The sequence below is a fragment of the Panulirus ornatus genome, chromosome 1 (genome assembly GCF_036320965.1).
Source record: "Panulirus ornatus isolate Po-2019 chromosome 1, ASM3632096v1, whole genome shotgun sequence".
Classification (NCBI taxonomy): domain Eukaryota; kingdom Metazoa; phylum Arthropoda; class Malacostraca; order Decapoda; family Palinuridae; genus Panulirus; species Panulirus ornatus.
Genome location: NC_092224.1, coordinates 338,548 through 358,959, shown reverse-complemented (window position 1 = coordinate 358,959; position 20,412 = coordinate 338,548). Strand labels below are relative to the sequence as shown.

General features: G+C 46.9%; 1 protein-coding gene across 1 annotated transcript in view; it reads right to left on the bottom strand.

The window, feature by feature from the left end:
* LOC139753156 (probable glutamate receptor) overlaps nt 1–20,412 on the bottom strand; it is a 51,509-nt gene that overhangs the window by 23,845 nt on the left and 7,252 nt on the right. The window contains exons 2-5 of the mRNA XM_071669366.1: nt 9,282–9,372; nt 8,530–8,688; nt 5,974–6,130; nt 3,842–4,059 (exon numbers count right to left, since the gene is read on the bottom strand). Of these exons, the coding sequence (XP_071525467.1) occupies nt 3,842–4,059; nt 5,974–6,130; nt 8,530–8,688; nt 9,282–9,372 (625 nt within the window). The remainder of the gene's footprint in view (nt 1–3,841; nt 4,060–5,973; nt 6,131–8,529; nt 8,689–9,281; nt 9,373–20,412) is intronic.

Below are 20,412 nucleotides of genomic sequence, written 5' to 3'. Positions count from 1 at the left end.
TGAAATCTCCCACATAGTGTTGCTCAGTGCATATAGTTGGCAGGTTAGTTAGTTTATGACTGTCCAGTCAGTCAGTCACACTGCCCACTATACAAACTGTGCAGAATAACTGCCCTGTGCACAAAGTGGACAGTTTCATAAACACAGCTTAACACGAATATAGTGCATATGAACGCGAACTTTCATAGAACACATGATACCCTCCAACAGCCAGGACTCGAACCCATGTACAGCTGCCTTCACTTCCAAACGGGACAGTCAGCGTTGTCAATCCTCTTCTCTGTGAGGTGTGAACCCAGGGAGTATCGACTCGCTACTTTGAAGCTTTCATTAGTGACCTGGGGTGGGGGAGCGGGAGACGACTGGGGCCGGCGGTGAGGGGGTGACAAAGTAACAGCATAAGAAGGGAAAGATGGTGAGGGATGAGGGAGGAGTCACTGATGGTTGACACCTACATTCAATGTAATTTTTTTCTTTTTTCAGGCAAATACAGAAATACTTATGTCGAAGCAAAAATGCTGAGAATGATGTTAATCGCAAATTAGAACGTTATTCGCAGCTTGCACTAGAGGTCTGAATTAGTCAATGATAATGCAGCCTCCCCTCCCCCTTGTAATTAGCGAGCGCGCGCGCACACACACACACACACACACACACACACACACACACACACACACACACACACACACACACACACACACACACACACCATGTTCTTCCCTTCATCCACAGGAGAAAATGTCACCAGCTCGAAGCTGACCTCTACAGCTCCTGGGTTTGTCGTAATGGATAACTTTCACGATCTATGTAGCAGGTCAAGGAAGCATTCGAATAGTTGCAGTCCTCAGCCATTTTGTTCTCAGTATGATAACCCAGGAAGCTTTCAAACCTTTTCAGTTATAATAAATGTGCACCGTATGTTGCATCCTGTATGGGTGAGTGTTTGCACGTGGTTATACATGTCTCGTGGATGTTAATATTCATTACGCAAACTTCATTGGTTTCCTGTAATGTTGAACATGTAATGGCGATTCAGTATGCAAGAAGCATAATATAAGACGTCAGGAAAATGAGGCCAATGGTTGGCTTTTTAATGGAGTGTGGCGTGAGTGTGGTGTGAGTGTGGTGTAAGTGTGGTGTGAGAGTGGCGTGAGTGTGGCGTGAGTGTGGTGTGAGTGTGGTGTGAGTATGGCGTGAGTGTGGCGTGAGTGTGGCGTGATTATGGCGTAAGTGTGGTGGGAGTGTGGCTTGAGAGTGGCGTGAGTGCGGTCTGAGTGTGGCGTGAGTGTGGCATGAGTGTGGTGTGAGTTTGGCGTGAGTGTGGTGGGAGTGTGGTGTGAGTGTGGCGTGAGTGTGGTGGGAGTGTGGCGTGAGTGTGGCGTGAGTGTGGTGGGAGTGTGGCGTGAGTGTGGTGGGAGTGTGGCGTGAGTGTGGTGGGAGTGTGGCGTGAGTGTGGTGGGAGTGTGGCGTGAGTGTGGCGTGAGTGTGGTGGGAGTGTGGCGTGAGTGTGGTGGGAGTGTGGCGTGAGTGTGGCGTGAGTGTGGTGGGAGTGTGGCGTGAGTGTGGTGGGAGTGTGGCGTGAGTGTGGTGGGAGTGTGGCGTGAGTGTGGCGTGAGTGTGGCGTGAGTGTGGTGGGAGTGTGGCGTGAGTGTGGCGTGAGTGTGGTGGGAGTGTGGCGTGAGTGTGGTGGGAGTGTGGCGTGAGTGTGGTGGGAGTGTGGCGTGAGTGTGGTGGGAGTGTGGCGTGAGTGTGGCGTGAGTGTGGTGAGAGTGTGGCGTGAGCGTGGCGTGAGTGTGGTGGGAGTGTGGTGGGAGTGTGGAGTGTGGCATGAGTGTGGTGGGAGTGTGGCGTGAGTGTGGCGTGAGTGTGGTGGGAGTGTGGCGTGAGTGTGGCGTGAGTGTGGTGGGAGTGTGGCATGAGTGTGGTGGGAGTGTGGTGGGAGTGTGGCATGAGTGTGGTGGGAGTGTGGCGTGAGTGTGGTGGGAGTGTGGTGGGAGTGTGGCATGAATGTGGTGGGAGTGTGGTGGGAGTGTGGTGGGAGTGTGGTGGGAGTGTGGTGGGAGTGTGGCGTGAGTGTGGTGTGAGTGTGGTGGGAGTGTGGCGTGAGTGTGGCGTGAGTGTGGTGGGAGTGTGGCGTGAGTGTGGTGGGAGTGTGGTGGGAGTGTGGCGTGAGTGTGGTGGGAGTGTGGTGGGAGTGTGGTGGGAGTGTGGCGTGAGTGTGGTGTGAGTGTGGTGGGAGTGTGGTGGGAGTGTGGCGTGAGTGTGGTGTGAGTGTGGCGTGAGTGTGGTGGGAGTGTGGTGGGAGTGTGGTGGGAGTGAGGTTCTGTGGCGGTGGTGATGATCACTGCGGGATCAGTCACATATTAGCTGGGAGTCGTCATGTGTGATTCATAAACACATTGATCCTAGCAATGGTCGATAAGATGGCAAGAGACTCTTTCGATGCCTTCGCCTTGGAGATGAGCTTTGAAATAACTTAGTGAATATACCCAACGCCATCCTCCTCAACCAACTAATGATATAAATGACACGTGAGCATGACACAATGTCCATTATCTGGCCAGCCGACATTTTCTTATTCATACCCATTTTATCAGCTTTTCAAATTTGCATCACACAATGCTAATCAATAATCTTGTATTAAACCTCGCATATCATTGGAATCGTCAGATGAACTCGTTTAATCGCGTTTTTTAACATACAGCGGCAAACATTCTCATACTCTTGGTTATTGCCGAAAGCTAACAAGAAACACAGGATATATTCCAACCTGAACAGCGGACGAGATGTAATAACTTGTTATAACTTTCCCTCAACCAAATCACCACCACCACCACCACCGTATAGTATCCACATTCCCATAGTAAGATTGTTTGCTCACCACAACGTCTCACCACCTGTGTGGCGCTGATCCCAGCCCTTCTGACATTATCACATCTCATCATGCACACGGCCAACCATACTGATGTGCTGCAAAATGACATTGTTTTACCAAATTCATTATACATGAAGATGTGTGAGAGCTTCCTGGGTAACTATATCGAGAACAGAATGATCAAGGACTGTAACTAAATGCGTCCTTAACCTAGCACATAACATGAACCAAACCCAGCATGTGTAAAGCTTATCTTTGACTTGGTTTTATTGACGGAAGGACTTGGCCTATGTGTGTGTGCCTGTGTGTCTAGGTGCTAATTAAATGGAGAGAGAGAGAGAGAGAGAGAGAGAGAGAGAGAGAGAGAGAGAGAGAGAGAGAGAGAGAGAGAGAGAGAGAGAGAGAGAGTTGCATTATCATGGAATAATTCAGACCTCTCGCACAAGCTGCGAATAACGTTCTAATTTGCGTTTAACATCACTCTCAGCATTTTTTGCTTAGTCCTGCGTATTTCTATACCTGCTTCATAAAATGCTGTATGCAGGTGAATTCTTCTTTCATCCCTCACCATTATTTACTTCCTTACTTTGTTACCCCTTCACACGCCGGCCTCAGTCGTCTCCCGCTCCCTCCACCTCAGGTCACTGATGAAAGCTTCGAAGTAGCGAATCGATACTGCCTGGGTTCAACACTTCACGGAGAGAGAGGAGTGACAACGCTGACTGTCCCGGTTGGCTGTGGAGGCGGCTGTGCATAATGAAAATGGGATGATCGTTTCGCTGTGACTAGACCTTGAAGCAGGAATTTTTATCAGTTTATTTGCCAACTCATAATGACTCAAAAAATAAGACATGTATGCCATGCATATGACTACTCACGCACGCTCCTTCTGAATGTTGGTGGACAGCGTAGACAGATTATTTTTCTTTATTTCATTCTACAAATTTGTAGTGTATAAATGCTCACCCCAAACAGCTGGTGAAGTGAAGTGCCTTGCTCTATAGCCCATGGGATGCGGCCATAGTTGACCAGGTCACGGAGAGAGTCCACGGGCACGGAGACCCTGGGCACGGCCAGCAGGGAGGTCAGCACACCCTGGTATGCCGCGCCAAGGATCCCCGCCGCCACAAGCCACGACCCCAGCAGCACGCGACCCGTCAGGGACTTGGGCGGCACCTCGATAGCTAGGAAGCGGAGGCGAACGGTAAGTCCAGGATGGTGTGGAGACTGAAGACTTGGTTATTTTTTCAATCAATTTTTTTTTCTTTTTACGTTGGAGGCTCCAGTCACGGATCAAAATGCACATTAAGGCTGGGCCTTAATTGAAATATAGAGAGGTTAATGAAAGGAGAAAAGATGAAATAAGGGAAAGTATTTACGAATTTTGGAGGAAGTGAAAAACCTGTCTTTTACGATGTGCCAAGTCATAGTTGCAGGGAAAGACATGAGAGGGTAGAGAAAGAAATCGTTAACAAAACCGTTCAGCCTCGAGTTGTCAATGGCCACACATTAATCATATGATGTAGCAGTTTACCATGTATTGCGTAGTCTAGCCAATGTTAGGGGCACACAAGCAGCCAGCTCTCAGAAGCAAAATCCAAATTAGTACCTTTGGGAGAGGGAAAGTGAGCCAACATTGCAGCGTAGGACAAATAGATCAAGTTTTGAATTTAGCCTGGATGAGTTTATAAGTCGGACCGCTTTCGACTCAACCCTGCAAAAGCCACCCCAGAAGCGAATGCAGTAGTCATACAAGGGAGGATCAATCGTTTGTATAATCGGAGCAACTATTCAGAAAAGAAATTTCGACATCTAAACAGGATTCTCATTTTCTTAGAAGTAGACTTATCTATTTCCATGATCTGGGGTTTGCAAAATAGAGTGGATGTTACAGTAATACCAAGTATTTTCATTGAGTCAAGAGGTGGCATTGCAGAATCCTTACAGGCGAGAGGAAAGTTGTGAGGAATTTTGGATAGAAATAGGCAGAAACTGGGTCTTGGAGGCATTTAACTTAACCAGATGCGTCTACCCTAATGAGATGCAGATCGGGTGAGAGAAGGAGTGGAACTGAAGGACGTGGAGGAATGCAATGTTGAGTCATCAGCGCAGGAGTGCATTTGATTATTGTGGAAGAGAAGAAATCGTTGCTGAAAAGGAGAAGTGCACGAGAGGGGACAGAACCTTGAGGAACGCCGCTGCTGATGGAGAAATGGGGAGAGGCTGCTCCATCAACAACTGTAGGGATAGATCGGCCAGAGAGGAAGCTAGATATGAGGGAGCAAAGTGAGGGAGGAAGACCAAAAGAGGAGAGCTTAGAGATGAGACCACGATGCGATACACTGTCGAGAGCTCTGGATATGTCAAATGCAACTGTATAGGCTTCCCCAAAATCTTTCAAGGATGATGACCAGACATTAGTAAGAGAGGAAAGAATATCTACAGTGGACATCGCCTTACGGAGGCCATGCTGGTGATCAGAGAGAAGACTGTGTGATTCAAGATTTCTGAGGACATGGGAGTTGATGAGGGATTCAAAGACTTTGGATATGGTAGATGTCAAAGCAACAGGACGATAGTTAGAGGGGTTAGAATGGTCACCCTTCTTAAGAATGGCATGTATCAATACACGCATACAATATGAAGAAAAAATTATGGTTTTTAAACAGAAACTGAACAGACGAGCAAGCACAGGTGCAAGTTCAGAAGCACACTCTTTTAGTACGCGGGGATGGTTGCCATTAGGACCATAAACCTTGCTTATTTCCAGAGAAAGAAGCACTTTCCGGCCAGTCCGAAAAGAGATTACGGAGAGTGGCATAGAATTAGTAAGAGGAGCGTTAGGGAGTGAAGGAATGTTAGAGTCATCCCAGGTGGAATTCGAGGAGAAACGGGAAACGAAGAGAGTTGCTTTTGTCTACGGCAGACACATGTATAGTACCGTAAAATAAGATATCTTTACTGACTGTCATTTTTTCATGGTCTGTTTACCTTATTCAGGTTTCCTCATATGCGTTTCATCTGCTCAATATCCACATTAGTGAAATAATTTTTTTTCAACCATACTTGGTGAACCGTTTGTCGAGCCAGATACTCACGTTCCACCAACAGAGCCTTCCAGATCCAGATGGGCTGAAACAAGTGGCCACCAACAGCCTTACCAACGTTCGGGAGGGACCACCTGAAGGCCAGCCAGTTGAGAAGGGCGCCCAATGTCATGCTGACCACCAACAGTATCAGCAACACCATCCAAACCTGCCCGGAGAGCGTCCAGTGAGTGATCGGATCTACTCTCGCCTCAAGACCGTGTGTTGAACAGGCATATTCCTTCCTGTAACTTATTGTTCTCGTATCCTTCAAATATCTATACCGCCTGCTTTCCTAACCTTCCCAACTGTTGTTAAGTTAACCTTTCCTTCCTGCCTCCTGTGCTGGCCTCTCTCACGTGCCTCTTAACTGCACTAACTAGACGTTATTGCACTAATGAAACGTTACTCTGTTAATGAGATGTTAATTCACTACAAAGATGTTACTGCACTACACAGAAATCCTTTCACCAGTAAGTGGTAACTGTACCACCACTGAGAAGTTACCGCAGGCCCTAACTGTGGCCTAACTGTTTAATGCACAAATGCAAAGCTTCTTTGTAAAAACTCATGACAGGTTACTATACTACTGAGAGACTAATGTGCATCTGAGAGGTTAAAGTACAGGGAGAGTTGAGAGATTATCGCAAGTACACTTTTGAGAGGTTTTTGTACCAATGAAAGCTTGCTGCTCATCTAGATTTTTCTTTTTTATGGCAAGATTCTCCGTCAGGGAGAGAAGTCCTCAGTGAGATCGGGTCTTAAATGAAAACTTAAGGCAGGTAAGAAATTAGAAAGGAAAATGAAACGAGCACTTCGAAAACTTTCAGGAAGTGAATAGCTTTCATTCCAAAGAGAAACAAGTCACACTGGCTGGATGAGAGAGTGAGCAGTTCTAAGGCTGAGCAGTGAAAGGAAGGAAACTGACGCCACAGCAGACCACACTGAGGATGCTAATGGCCTTCGTGCTACATTGCTGCTTGCTGAATATTGTGTGACCCAGCTAGCTCTCGGGAGGAGAGACCGAGAAAACATGGGTTGAAAACAGAAGGAAAAACTACAGCACAGCTCGGGGAAAGTGGCTCGAGTTCAGAGGTCCAACTGGGATAGTAGGTGCCGGTGCATTATCCCGGGCTGAACTCCGTCTGGCAAGGACACTGAGCTATAACCGTCTCAGGTGCCAGAACAGCACCTATACAGAGACGAATCAATCTTTTGCATAACTGCGGCAGCCGCTCAGGAGTGTAGAATCTTCGGCATCTGAACCAGACCAAGTTGTGAAACATATATCTAGCAATTTGTGTCATGTGCAACTGCCAAGATATATCACACGCTGCAGTATATAAGAATATTATACTGATGATGAACCCAAAGAGCCGCAAAGAACACGGAGGTCATTACGAACTTCAGAGAAGGAAAAAAGTGTCTGAAAAGCACCAAACTGAATTGGCTTACGTCTACCTGAATTCGTAAAAGATGAGACGGGGAGAGATGTAGATCAGGCGAGGTAATCCGGAGGAGACCTGGAAGATGTGCTGGTAGGTGGAAATGTCACCTACACATGGGTGAACTGAGCCATTTATGCAGGAAAAAAGTAGTCAATAACAAGTTGGAAGAGAATCATGAAGTACATTGCTGATGACTCCGGGAGGAGCGGCTTTTGATCCGTCAGCAGCCACAGAAATAGACTGATCAAAAGGGAAGCCGGAGATACGAAAGGAAGGAAATCAAACTTCGTTTACCAAACTGCGACAAATGCCTTCGAGACACCTCAGACCAGGACGCAGGATTACCTAAAGTTATTATGAAAAATAATGCTTAAACATTAGCGCCCAAGGAATAATATGGCACAGGATTTTCCTGCGAAAAGCATACTGGTGATCACAGAAGACTGCCAACGGCCACGGTGTACATATGAGAAGCAGTGGCTCGCGGAGCAGTATTTTGCTCAGGTATGGCGGAGGTACTTAAGCGGTCAGGTTTAGTAAGTAAAGACCAGAGTTAGATCTATGGAGGACAGAGAGAAAGGTAACAGCATGACGTGTGGAGAATGAATAGTGTTCCGAGGTCAGACTTATGCCACTTTAGACTCAACTCTATCAAACAAGGACGCGACCCTCAAGCGACCGTAGGTTTAGGAGCAGTGCTCAACACAAGGACGAACTAGTCGTTGGCACAGTTAGAGCAACTATTCAGGAGTGAATGTTTGGCAAATGAGGAAGGTTCCTGCAGTATAGAGGGAATGGTACACATCTGAGAGGACAGTGCATCACCGTTGAAAGGTCATCACAACACTACCTCACTGAAGGATTACTATATCACCTGTCAGGGGTTACTACACCACACAGGACACTATAACACATTATCTTATTGCGCCACTGAGAGATGATTTACTATATCACCGAGAAGTAAGTTCCTACACTACTGGTAGGTGGGTGTCTCTGCCACTGAAAAGCTACTGCCCCTCTGATAGGGTATTTACTATACCGATAGTTGGGTCATTACGCTACAAGAAGCCAGGTCAATGCATAGGTGAGAGGTCACGACACTAGAGAAGGTTCACAGCACCTTCCAGGCGAGGGGCTTGGTGAAGCCCGCCAGGTCCCTCTCTAAACGTGGTCGCGGCAGGAAGATCCCGACGGTGTCGATGTAGAGCGGCTCAGAGAAGTCGATGATCTTGGACCTGACGTAGGTGATGCTGAAGGGCCCCAGTGCCATGTCCACCTCCTGCAGTAGACAAGCAACACTGGCACAAGAAGTAGTATGATGATTACGTGATGATGCTGATGATAAGTGGTCAAGACGAATGTGGTTTGGTAAGGTGAGTAGGGAGGGACATGGGCTCAGCATGAGCCGTCAGTGCACTCACTCCTACGATCCAGCACTGAGCCTTGCTCAGCTCTATATCAAAATAAGCTTTACGCAAACTGTGATCACTCGGGGGCGAGTATGCAAATAATGGATATGCAAACGATGCAAAACTCGTGAAGAATACAGACCTATGATTTACAACATTTAGAATCATGTGTATCAAACACTAACTACAAGAACAAAAACATGGAGAAATGTGGAACAGTTTGCTGTCCATATTCCGTAAGTGTGTAAATGGAAACAAGAATGATATTGCTATGATCATCATCATTATTTGTGGCCACCGTCATCCTTGTTGGGTCCAGATTTGTGGTTTGGATGAATGAAACTAATGACTTGATGTATATGACATCTCAAGCGATGATTACAATTGCAATCTCTGCATCTAAAGTGTCCAGACATTTTATTGCATCACAGACGTTGCGGAGGGGAGGGAGAGTGAGCCTCACCTGGCGTTGACACATGCCGATCATGCCGGTAGTGGAGCCGTTGGGCAGGAGGCGGCCCCACTCCCCGTCAATGGCCTCCACCAGCGTATACCTGCCAGCCACAGGGAGACAAGACACTCAGTACCTCATGATAAAGCCAGCAGGCGCTAAGGTTAGCAAACGCTTAAACACAGAAACAAGAAATATGCCCGACGCCTCACATGCCAATATTTGCAATACCAACCATCATTAACAAACAAGCGATTACCAATCAGCAGTTATCTGATCAGGACTAAACTTAGCAGTAATCGACTGACCGTCACCATGAGCTGGATCAGCAGCGCTACGAAGCTAGGACGCCAAAATGGCGTCCTAGCTTCGTCTCTTCGATGTATATCAACTGACTGTTATATTCCTCTCTTGTGTCTCCCCTGATGATGTGATTATTACACAAAAGTGCACTTGGGAACTTTTCGTGTTTCATTTTCCCCGTGGACTCATAGGAATATATATATATATATATATATATATATATATATATATATATATATATATATATATATATATATATATATATATATATATATATATATACATATATATAAATATATATATATATATATATATATATATATATATATATATATATATATATATATATATATATATATATATATCCCAGCCTTAGCCAGGTCTCCGTTTTATCGACTAAGCCCTATGGATGGATGAACAGCTAGGTTTACTGCAGACAGACTGCCACAACCAGGATTCGAACCAGTGTGTTCGCTCCTGGGCAGCCCGTGAATGCGTCACGGTCGGGAACGCTAACTGCAACACCATGGAGGTCCCCAACTCCTGTAGCTAATGAAAACGGTTATAAATCCATGTAAGAGAACATGTAATGATGTGAGCATTGAATATTAGGTTATGTGCTAAGAGGAACGGTTGACATATAAAATCTGGTAAATCATAAGAATTTTGTGATTATAGGATTGTTTTATTTTTGTTGTCTGAAGAAGGTGTCTCCCTAGCTGCGAGTTGTGCAATTTGGTCTTAGGTAGTTTTAACTGAGGTTGATAACAAAGCAGGAGATAGTTTGATGATTCACTCAGGGTGATGATATGAATTTATTGGCTAATGTCCTGCACCAAACGCCCAATATGTTTTTTTAACCAAATCTGGTAATGTGAAAGGGAGGAGGTGAGGAGACCAGTGCACCAGGGAGGAGGTGAGGAGACCAGTGCACCAGGGAGGAGGTGAGGAGACCAGTGCACCAGGGAGGAGGCGAGGAGACCATTGCACCAGGGAGGAGGTGAGGAGACCAGTGCACCAGGGAGGAGGTGAGGAGACCAGTGCATCAGGGAGGAGGTGAGGAGACCAGTGCAACAGGGAGGAGGTGAGGAGACCAGTGCATCAGGGAGGAGGTGAAGAGACCAGTGCATCAGGGAGGAGGTGAGGAGACCAGTGCACCAGGGAGGAGGTGAGGAGACCAGTGCATCAGGGAGGAGGTGAGGAGACCAGTGCACCAGGGAGGAGGTGAGGAGATCAGTGCATCAGGGAGGAGGTGAGGAGACCAGTGCAACAGGGAGGAGGTGAGGAGACCAGTGCATCAGGGAGGAGGTGAAGAGACCAGTGCACCAGGGAGGAGGTGAAGAGACCAGTGCACCAGGGAGGAGGTGAGGAGGCCAGTGCACCAGGGAGGAGGTGAGGAGACCAGTGCACCAGGGAGGAGGTGAGGAGACCAGTGCATCAGGGAGGAGGCGAGGAGACCAGTGCATCAGGGAGGAGGTGAGGAGACCAGTGCACCAGGGAGGAGGTGAGGAGACCAGTGCACCAGGGAGGAGGTGAGGAGACCAGTACATCAGGGAGGAGGTGAGGAGACCAGTGCACCAGGGAGGAGGTGAGGAGACCAGTGCACCAGGGAGGAGGTGAGGAGACCAGTGCACCAGGGAGGAGGCGAGGAGACCATTGCACCAGGGAGGAGGTGAGGAGACCAGTGCACCAGGGAGGAGGTGAGGAGACCAGTGCACCAGGGAGGAGGTGAGGAGACCAGTGCACCAGGGAGGAGGTGAGGAGACCAGCGCATCAGGGAGGAGGTGAGGAGACCAGTGCACCAGGGAGGAGGTGAGGAGACCATTGCATCAGGGAGGAAGTGAGGAGACCAGTGCATCAGGGAGGAGGCGAGGAGACCAGTGCATCAGGGAGGAGGTGAGGAGACCAGTGCATCAGGGAGAAGGTGAGGAGACCAGTGCATCAGGGAGGAGGTGAGGAGACCAGTGCATCAGGGAGGAGGTGAGGAGACCAGTGCATCAGGGAGGAGGTGAGGAGACCAATGCATCAGGGAGGAGGTGAGGAGACCAGTGCACCAGGGACGAGGTGAGGAGACCAGTGCACCAGGGAGGAGGTGAGGAGACCAGTGCACCAGGGAGGAGGCGAGGAGACCAGTGCAACAGAGGGGAGGTGAGGAGACCAGTGCAACAGGGAGGAGGTGAGGAGACCAGTGCATCAGGGAGGAGGTGAGGAGACCAGTGCATCAGGAAGGAGGTGAGGAGACCAATGCATCAGGGAGGAGGTGAGGAGACCAGTGCACCAAGGAGGAGGTGAGGAGACCAGTGCAACAGAGGGGAGATGAGGAGACCAGTGCATCAGGGAGGAGGTGAGGAGACCAGCGCAACAGGGAGGAGGTGAGGAGATCAGTGCAACAGGGGGGGGGGGAGATGAGGAGACCAGTGCACCAAGGAGGAGGTGAGGAGACCAGTGCATCAGGGAGGAGGTGAGGAGACCATTGCATCAGGGAGGAAGTGAGGAGACCAGTGCATCAGGGAGGAGGCGAGGAGACCAGTGCATCAGGGAGGAGGTGAGGAGACCAGTGCATCAGGGAGAAGGTGAGGAGACCAGTGCATCAGGGAGGAGGTGAGGAGACCAGTGCATCAGGGAGGAGGTGAGGAGACCAGTGCATCAGGGAGGAGGTGAGGAGACCAATGCATCAGGGAGGAGGTGAGGAGACCAGTGCACCAGGGACGAGGTGAGGAGACCAGTGCACCAGGGACGAGGTGAGGAGACCAGTGCACCAGGGAGGAGGCGAGGAGACCAGTGCAACAGAGGGGAGGTGAGGAGACCAGTGCAACAGGGAGGAGGTGAGGAGACCAGTGCATCAGGGAGGAGGTGAGGAGACCAGTGCATCAGGAAGGAGGTGAGGAGACCAATGCATCAGGGAGGAGGTGAGGAGACCAGTGCACCAAGGAGGAGGTGAGGAGACCAGTGCAACAGAGGGGAGATGAGGAGACCAGTGCATCAGGGAGGAGGTGAGGAGACCAGCGCAACAGGGAGGAGGTGAGGAGATCAGTGCAACAGGGGGGGGGGGGAGATGAGGAGACCAGTGCACCAAGGAGGAGGTGAGGAGACCAGTGCATCAGGGAGGAGGTGAGGAGACCAGTGCACCAGGGAGGAGGTGAGGAGACCAGTGCACCAGGGAGGAGGTGAGGAGACCAGTGCATCAGGGAGGAGGTGATGAGACCAGTGCAACGGAGAGGGGGGGGGGTAGATGAAGAGACCAGTGCACCAAGGAGGAGGTGAGGAGACCAGTGCACCAGGGAGGAGGTGAGGAGACCAGTGCACCAGGGAGAAGGTGAGGAGACCAGTGCAACAGGGGGGGGGGGGAGATGATGAGACCAGTGCACCAAGGAGGAGGTGAGGAGACCAGTTCATCAGGGAGGAGGTGAGGAGACCAGGGCATCAGAGAGGAGGTGAGGAGACCAGTGCATCAGGGAGGAGGTGAGGAGACCAGTGCACCAGGGAGGAGGTGAGGAGACCAGTGCACCAGGGAGGAGGTGAGGAGACCAGTGCATCAGGGAAGAGGTGAGGAGACCAGTGTACCAGGGAGGAGGTGAGGAGACCAGTGCATCAGGGAGGAGGTGAGGAGACCAATGCACCAGGGAGGAGGTGAGGAGACCAGTGCATCAGGGAAGAGGTGAGGAGACCAGTGCATCAGGGAAGAGGTTAGGAGACCAGTGCATCAGGGAGGAGGTGAGGAGACAAGTGCAACAGGGAGGACAACTCGACGCGGACAGCATTTTCTACCCGTTGAGTTGCCACTCATGCGTGGAGAAGCAGCTGCTGGAAATACGGTCGATGTACATCGTGTATTGTCACCCTTCCTGTTCTGTCAGTCTTGTTGAGGTCCGATAGTAGACAAGGTAGTTTGTAGAGACCGCTTGGGCTCTAAACGACTGACGCAGAGAGGTAATACGGAAACCAGCCGAATGCAATTTCTGTTGTCGTGAAGACTGGAGAGTGAGGGTGATTGGTAGGTGCTGGTGCTTACGTTGTCTGAGTGTAATTTTTGTACGTGATCCTTGACGGTTTGGCTATACTACGTCAACAGCTCACCAGGCTAGAGTACATTCAAATTTCGTTTATTAAAGTGACAAGTTTTGTAATGATTTTGTACGATCATCAACTATGGTAACAGCTCACGTCAGTAGTTCCTCAAGCCTGTGTGCGCGACATTGCCACATGTCTAAGAAGTCGGAGAGGTAAATCATAAGTGTTACGAATTAGCATTTGTAGAGTAATGCTCTCGACCAGAATATTCTTATCTGCTGGTGTATTGTTGTTAATCACTTGTCCATTTGTATATGTGTTGTATATAAATTTACTTGGAGTTTTGATGCTTCGTAAGAACTTGGTAATTGTGGATATCTATGACTGTTTACGATCCCATCAAGTGCTTGTTTACGTGATCGTGGGTCGGCTACTGGCGTGGCTCCTGCACGTTGATCACCTGATCGGAGATCAACTTAGTTGGGAAGAAGTTTCTTTTGATTTAGATTAATCAGTAGTGTGAGAAATCTCTCACGAATTTCATGCCATTCGATGCTCAAGATCAATGACGTATTGCAGTATGAGTGTACCTTCATAGATAGGTAATCCCTGACTGCTTGCAGTCGTCAGTTGAATCAAATATTTGGCGAGACAACGAGACAACTCCGGTCTCGTATCTTTGAGCACAAGGGTCGTTCACATAGCTTAAACCAGCAACAACTGCCGTTCAAGAATTTGCGCATGCGCAGGACCACCCAATATATGAAGCGGGTTTCAAAATGCAGGCCAGTGGCTGCCAGTTACCCTACAGGCATGGAGCAGAGAATACCAGTGGCTTTATACTCTTAACTAGTAAAGATTTCTGATTGGTGTTCGCGATACTGCGTGTGAAATGTCATGTCTTCAGTTGGTAAGGAACCTAAACATTTTATTAGCATCTCAACCTTTACTTATGTTCTTGTCTTAGCATTTTGTTGTCAAATCTGTCCCTTACTGTACGTTTTCTGTTATTTTGTTACAACGTATCCTCATCAGTTCTGAATTATCTTTTTTTTTTAACTTGTATAACAAGTATCGTGACTAGCCTAATTAAGGCAAGGCCTGCTTTTGATAAATTATGGTTGCATTGTTAAACAACCATTCTTGATCGTTCTTTTCGTTTTCTCTCTCAATTCTAGATCTGTTGAAGAAAATATGATTCTTGAAAGGTTGCTTAAATTTTTGTTTCTTGATTTGACTTCAGTTTGCTTCTTAGTCCCCATATTAGTGTTGAGAGGCAGAAGTGAGTGCCGGAGACCCTCCCGTCCTTGTACTCCATTTTCTAATCGATAGGACAAAAGAAAAGAGCTAAACGAGGAGTGCTTATCCTGTTTGAAGTTTTAGGGGTATACTAAAAGAGCATAGATCTAACCTGGATGAGAAGAAGGGAGAGATGGGAAGTATGTTTGGGGAGATGAACCTGATGATCTGGCTCTAAATCTAAGCTGCAGGGAAAGGGGGAGGAACGGATTGGGAATATCCTAGGATTAAAGGCTGTGGATAGGATGAGGGCGAGAGCAAGGGCGAGACTGGCACTTCTGTTGAAGAGGGAGTTCTGGGAATGTGTGAAAGAGTGCAAGAAAGTGAGCTCCAGACAGATGTGGGTAAAGACGGAAGGGCTCACGAGAAGTGGGTAACTGTTAGTGCTTTTGAAAGTGGTAATGGAAAGAATGAGGAAATGAATATTTTGGGAAAAGCTGAATGAAAACCTCATTAATTTTTATGCGAAGAATCGAGTAATAGTGATGGATGATTTAAGTAAAGAGAGGGTATGGTGCAGGTGGGGATATAATTGTGGGCAAAGGTTACTCATTGATTGAAAGTGTTGAACATTTTCTGGGTCTGCGTGCTGAAAAAGGACTAGTGACTAGGGGATACCTGGTTTACAAGGAGGTACATGCATGTGTATATGTGGGGTTAATGGTAAGCGGGCAGTACAGGTGCGCTAAAGTGAGACTTTTGGACATAAATGTCTGGAGAAGGGTAGCTGGTGGGGTGTCTGATCACTTCCTGGTGAGGTCGAGTGTGAAAGTTTGTAGAATCATTGGGAAAAGAATAAATGATATTGATATGATGCAAGTGAAAGTGAGAGACCTTGGGAAAGAGGTATGTGTGAGGATGCACAGTGAGGATGCACAAGAGAGATTGGGTGAAGAACAGCAAAAGGTGAAATTAAACAAAACTAGAGAAATGGGCGAGGAATGGGGGATAATTATATTTGTAACAGAAGTGTTAGGCATACAGAATGTGGGACGTGTGAAGAATAGTAGTAAGAGGTAGGATAAGGAGCATGTTACTGAGAAAGGAAAGAGAGACTTGGGAGGACAAGAGCAAGTTCAGGGGCTGAAAAGAAGAGCAAATGAGACTTGGGGTAAGAAAGTATCAGCAAATTTCAGGGAAAATGAAATGTCTTGTAGGGAATTAGACAGAGTGAGGAGAACAAGAGAGGAAAAAGGAACACTAGTGATAAGAACTGGCGAGCAAGTGGTAACGGAAAGATAAGATGAATAGGAGATTGAGTGAGTATGTTGAAGAACTGTTGAATGCGTTAGATGACATGGAGGCAGAGCTGCGATATGTGGAGATATGCAAAGCCAAAGGGTCAGTGTAAGTGGTTTGGTGAAAAGGGAGAGAGATGCTGAATGTCTTGCGTTGGACAAACTGTGGCACAGAGGCACGAGTGGGTTGGACTACAGACGAATTTCTCGAGAAAAGGAATAATAGGGTTGTTTACTGGTTAGTTATAATTTTTGATGTAGGTATAGTTCAAGGAAAGATGCCAGACAATTGGCAGAATACCAGAATAGTGTCACTGCATAAAGGCCCAGAGGATAAAAGTAAATGTTCAATTCTCAGAGGTAAAAATCTGAGTTTACTAAGCTGTATGGGAGAGTGGTGATTAAGAGGATGGTTAAATGCACATACCATTAGATCTAGGAGGGAAAATGTGGCATCAGAAATGATAATGTGTAGATCAGGTGTTGGTTTGAAGATATATATATATATATTATCCCTGGGGATAGGGGAGAAAGAATACTTCCCACGTATTCCCTGCGTGTCGTAGAAGGCGACTAAAAGGGAAGGGAGCGGGGGGCTGGAAATCCTCCCCTCTCATTTTTTTTTTTCTTTTTTTTCAATTTTCCAAAAGAAGGAACAGAGAAGGGGGCCAGGTGAGGATATTCCCTCTAAGGCCCAGTCCTCTGTTCTTAACGCTACCTTGCTAATGCGGGAAATGGTGAATGGTATGAAAAAAAAAAAAAAAAAAAAAAAAAATATATATATATATATATATATATATATATATATATATATATATATATATATATATATATATATATATATATCTTTTAAACTATTCGCCATTTCCCGCGTTATATATATTTTTTTATATTATTTTTTTTATTATACTTTGTCGCTGTCTCCCGCGTTTGCGAGGTAGCGCAAGGAAACAGACGAAAGAAATGGCCCAACCCCCCCCCCCCCCCATACACATGTATATACATACGTCCACACACGCAAATATACATACCTACACAGCTTTCCATGGCTCACCCCAGACGCCTCACATGCCCTGCTTCAATCCACTGACAGCACGTCAACCCCGGTATACCACATCGCTCCAATTCACTCTATTCCTTGCCCTCCTTTCACCCTCCTGCATGTTCAGGCCCCGATCACACAAAATCTTTTTCACTCCATCTTTCCGCCTCCAATTTGGTCTCCCTCTTCTCCTTGTTCCCTCCACCTCCGACACATATATCCTCTTGGTCAATCTTTCCTCACTCATCCTCTCCATGTGCCCAAACCACTTCAAAACACCCTCTTCTGCTCTCTCAACCACGCTCTTTTTATTTCCACACATCTCTCTTACCCTTACGTTACTCACTCGATCAAACCACCTCACACCACACATTGTCCTCAAACATCTCATTTCCAGCACATCCATCCTCCTGCGCACAACTCTATCCATAGCCCACGCCTCGCAACCACACAACATTGTTGGAACCACTATTCCTTCAAACATACCCATTTTTGCTTTCCGAGATAATGTTCTCGACTTCCACACATTCTTCAAGGCCCCCAGAATTTTCGCCCCCTCCCCCACCCTATGATCCACTTCCGCTTCCATGGTTCCATCCGCTGCCAAATCCACTCCCAGATATCTAAAACACTTCACTTCCTCCAGTTTTTCTCCATTCAAACTCACCTCCCAATTGACTTGACCCTCAACCCTACTGTACCTAATAACCTTGCTCTTATTCACATTTACTCTTAACTTTCTTCTTCCACACACTTTTCCAAACTCAGTCACCAGCTTCTGCAGTTTCGCACATGAATCAGCCACCAGCGCTGTATCATCACCGAACAACAACTGACTCACTTCCCAAGCTCTCTCATCCCCAACAGACTTCATACTTGCCCCTCTTTCCAAAACTCTTGCATTTACCTCCCTAACAACCCCATCCATAAACAAATTAAACAACCATGGAGACATCACACACCCCTGCCGCAAACCTACATTCATATATATATATATATATATATATATATATATATATATATATATATATATATATATATATATAGGATAGGGGAGAAAGAATACTTCCCACGTATTCCCTGCGTGTCGCAGAAGGCGACTAAAAGGGGAGGGAGCGGGAGGCTGGAAATCCTCCCCTCTCGTTTTTTTTTAATTTTCCAAAAGAAGGAACAGAGAAGGGGGCCAGGTGAGGATATTCCCTCAAAGGCCCAGTCCTCTGTTCTTAACGCTACCTCGCTAATGCGGGAAATGGCGAATAGTTTGAAAAATATGTATATATATATATATGCTCTGTACATGCCTTCACCCTCTCAATCAATATCCTCCCATATAATTTCCCAGGAATACTTAACAAACTTATACCTCTGTAATTTGAGCGCTCACTTTTATCCCCTTTGCCTTTGTACAATGGCACTATGCAAGCATTCCGCCAATCCTCAGGCACCTCACCATGAGACATACATACATTAAATAACCTTACCAACCAGTCAACAATACAGTCACCCCCTTTTTTTTAATAAATTCCACTGCAATACCATCCAAACCCGCTGCCTTGCCGGCTTTCATCTTCCGCAAAGCTTTTACTACCTCTTCTCTGTTTACCAAATCACTTAACCTGACCCTCTCACTTTGCACACCACCTCGACCAAAACACCCTATATCTGCCACTCTATCATCAAACAAATTCAACAAACCTTCAAAATACTCACTCCATCTCCTTCTCACATCACCATTATTTGTTATCACCTCCCCATTAGCCCCCTTCACTGAAGTTCCCATTTACTCCCTAGTCTTACGCACATTATTTACCTCCTTCCAAAACATCTTTTTATTCTCCCTAAAATTTAATGATACTCTCTCACCCCAACTCTCACTTGCCCTCTTTTACACCTCTTGCACCTTTCTCTTGACCTCCTGCCTCTTTCTTTTATACATCTCCCACTCATTTGCATTATGTCCCTGCAAAAAATGCCTCTCTCTTCTCTTTCACTAATAATCTTACTTCATCCCACCACTCACTACCCTTTCTAATCTGCCCACCTCCCACGCTTCTCATGCCACAAGCATCTTTTGCGTAAGCCATCACTGCTTCCCTAAATACATCCCATTCCTCCCCTACTCCCCTTACGTCCTTAGTTCTCATCTTTTTCCATTCTGTACTCAGTCTCTCCAGGTACTTCCTCTCACAAGTCTCCTTCCCAAGCTCACTTACTTTCACCACTCTTTTCACCCCAACATTCTCTCTTCTCTTCTGAAAACCTCGACAAATCTTCACCTTCGCCTCCGCAAGATAATGATCAGACATCCAAAAGTCTCTCTTTTGCGCGCCTATCAGTTAACACGTAATCCAATAACGCTCTCTGGCCACCTCTCCTACTTACATACGTATACTTATGTATATCTCTCTTTTTAAACCAGGCACTCCCAATCACCAGTCCTTTTTCAGCACATAAATCTACAAGCTCTTCACCATTTCCATTTACAACACTGAACACCCCATGTACACCAATTATTCCCTCAACTGCCACATTACACACCTTTGCATTCAAATCACCCATCACTATAACCCGGTCTCTTGCATCAAAACTATTAACACACTCACTCAGCTGCTTCCAAAACACTTGCCTCTCATGATCTTTCTTCTCATGCCCAGGTGCATATGCACCAATAATCACCCATCTCTCTCCATCAACGTTCAGTTTTACCCATATCAATCTAGAGTTTACTTTCTTACACTCTATTACATACTCCCATCACTCCTGTTTCAGGAGTAGTGCTACTCCTTCCCTTGCTCTTGTCCTCTCACTAACCCCTGACTTTACTCCCAAGACATTCCCAAACCACTCTTCCCCTTTACCCTTGAGCTTCGTTTCACTCAGAGCCAAAACATCCAGGTTCCTTTCCTGAAACATACTACCTATCTCTCCTTTTTTCTCATCTTGGTTACATCCACACACATTTAGTCACCCCAATCTGAGCCTTCGAGGAGGATGAGCACTCCCCGCGTGACTCCTTCTGTTTCCTCTTTTAGAGTGGAGAAGAGCAGTGTGGTTTCAGAAGTGGTAGAGGATGTGTAGATCAGGTGTTTGCTTTGAAGAATGTATGTGAGAAATACTTAGAAAAGCCAATGGATTTGTATGTAACATTTATGGATCTGGAGAAGGCATATGATAGAGTTGATAGAGATGCTCTGTGGAAGGTATTAAGAATATATGGTGTGGGAGGCAAGTTGTTAGAAGCAGTGAAAAG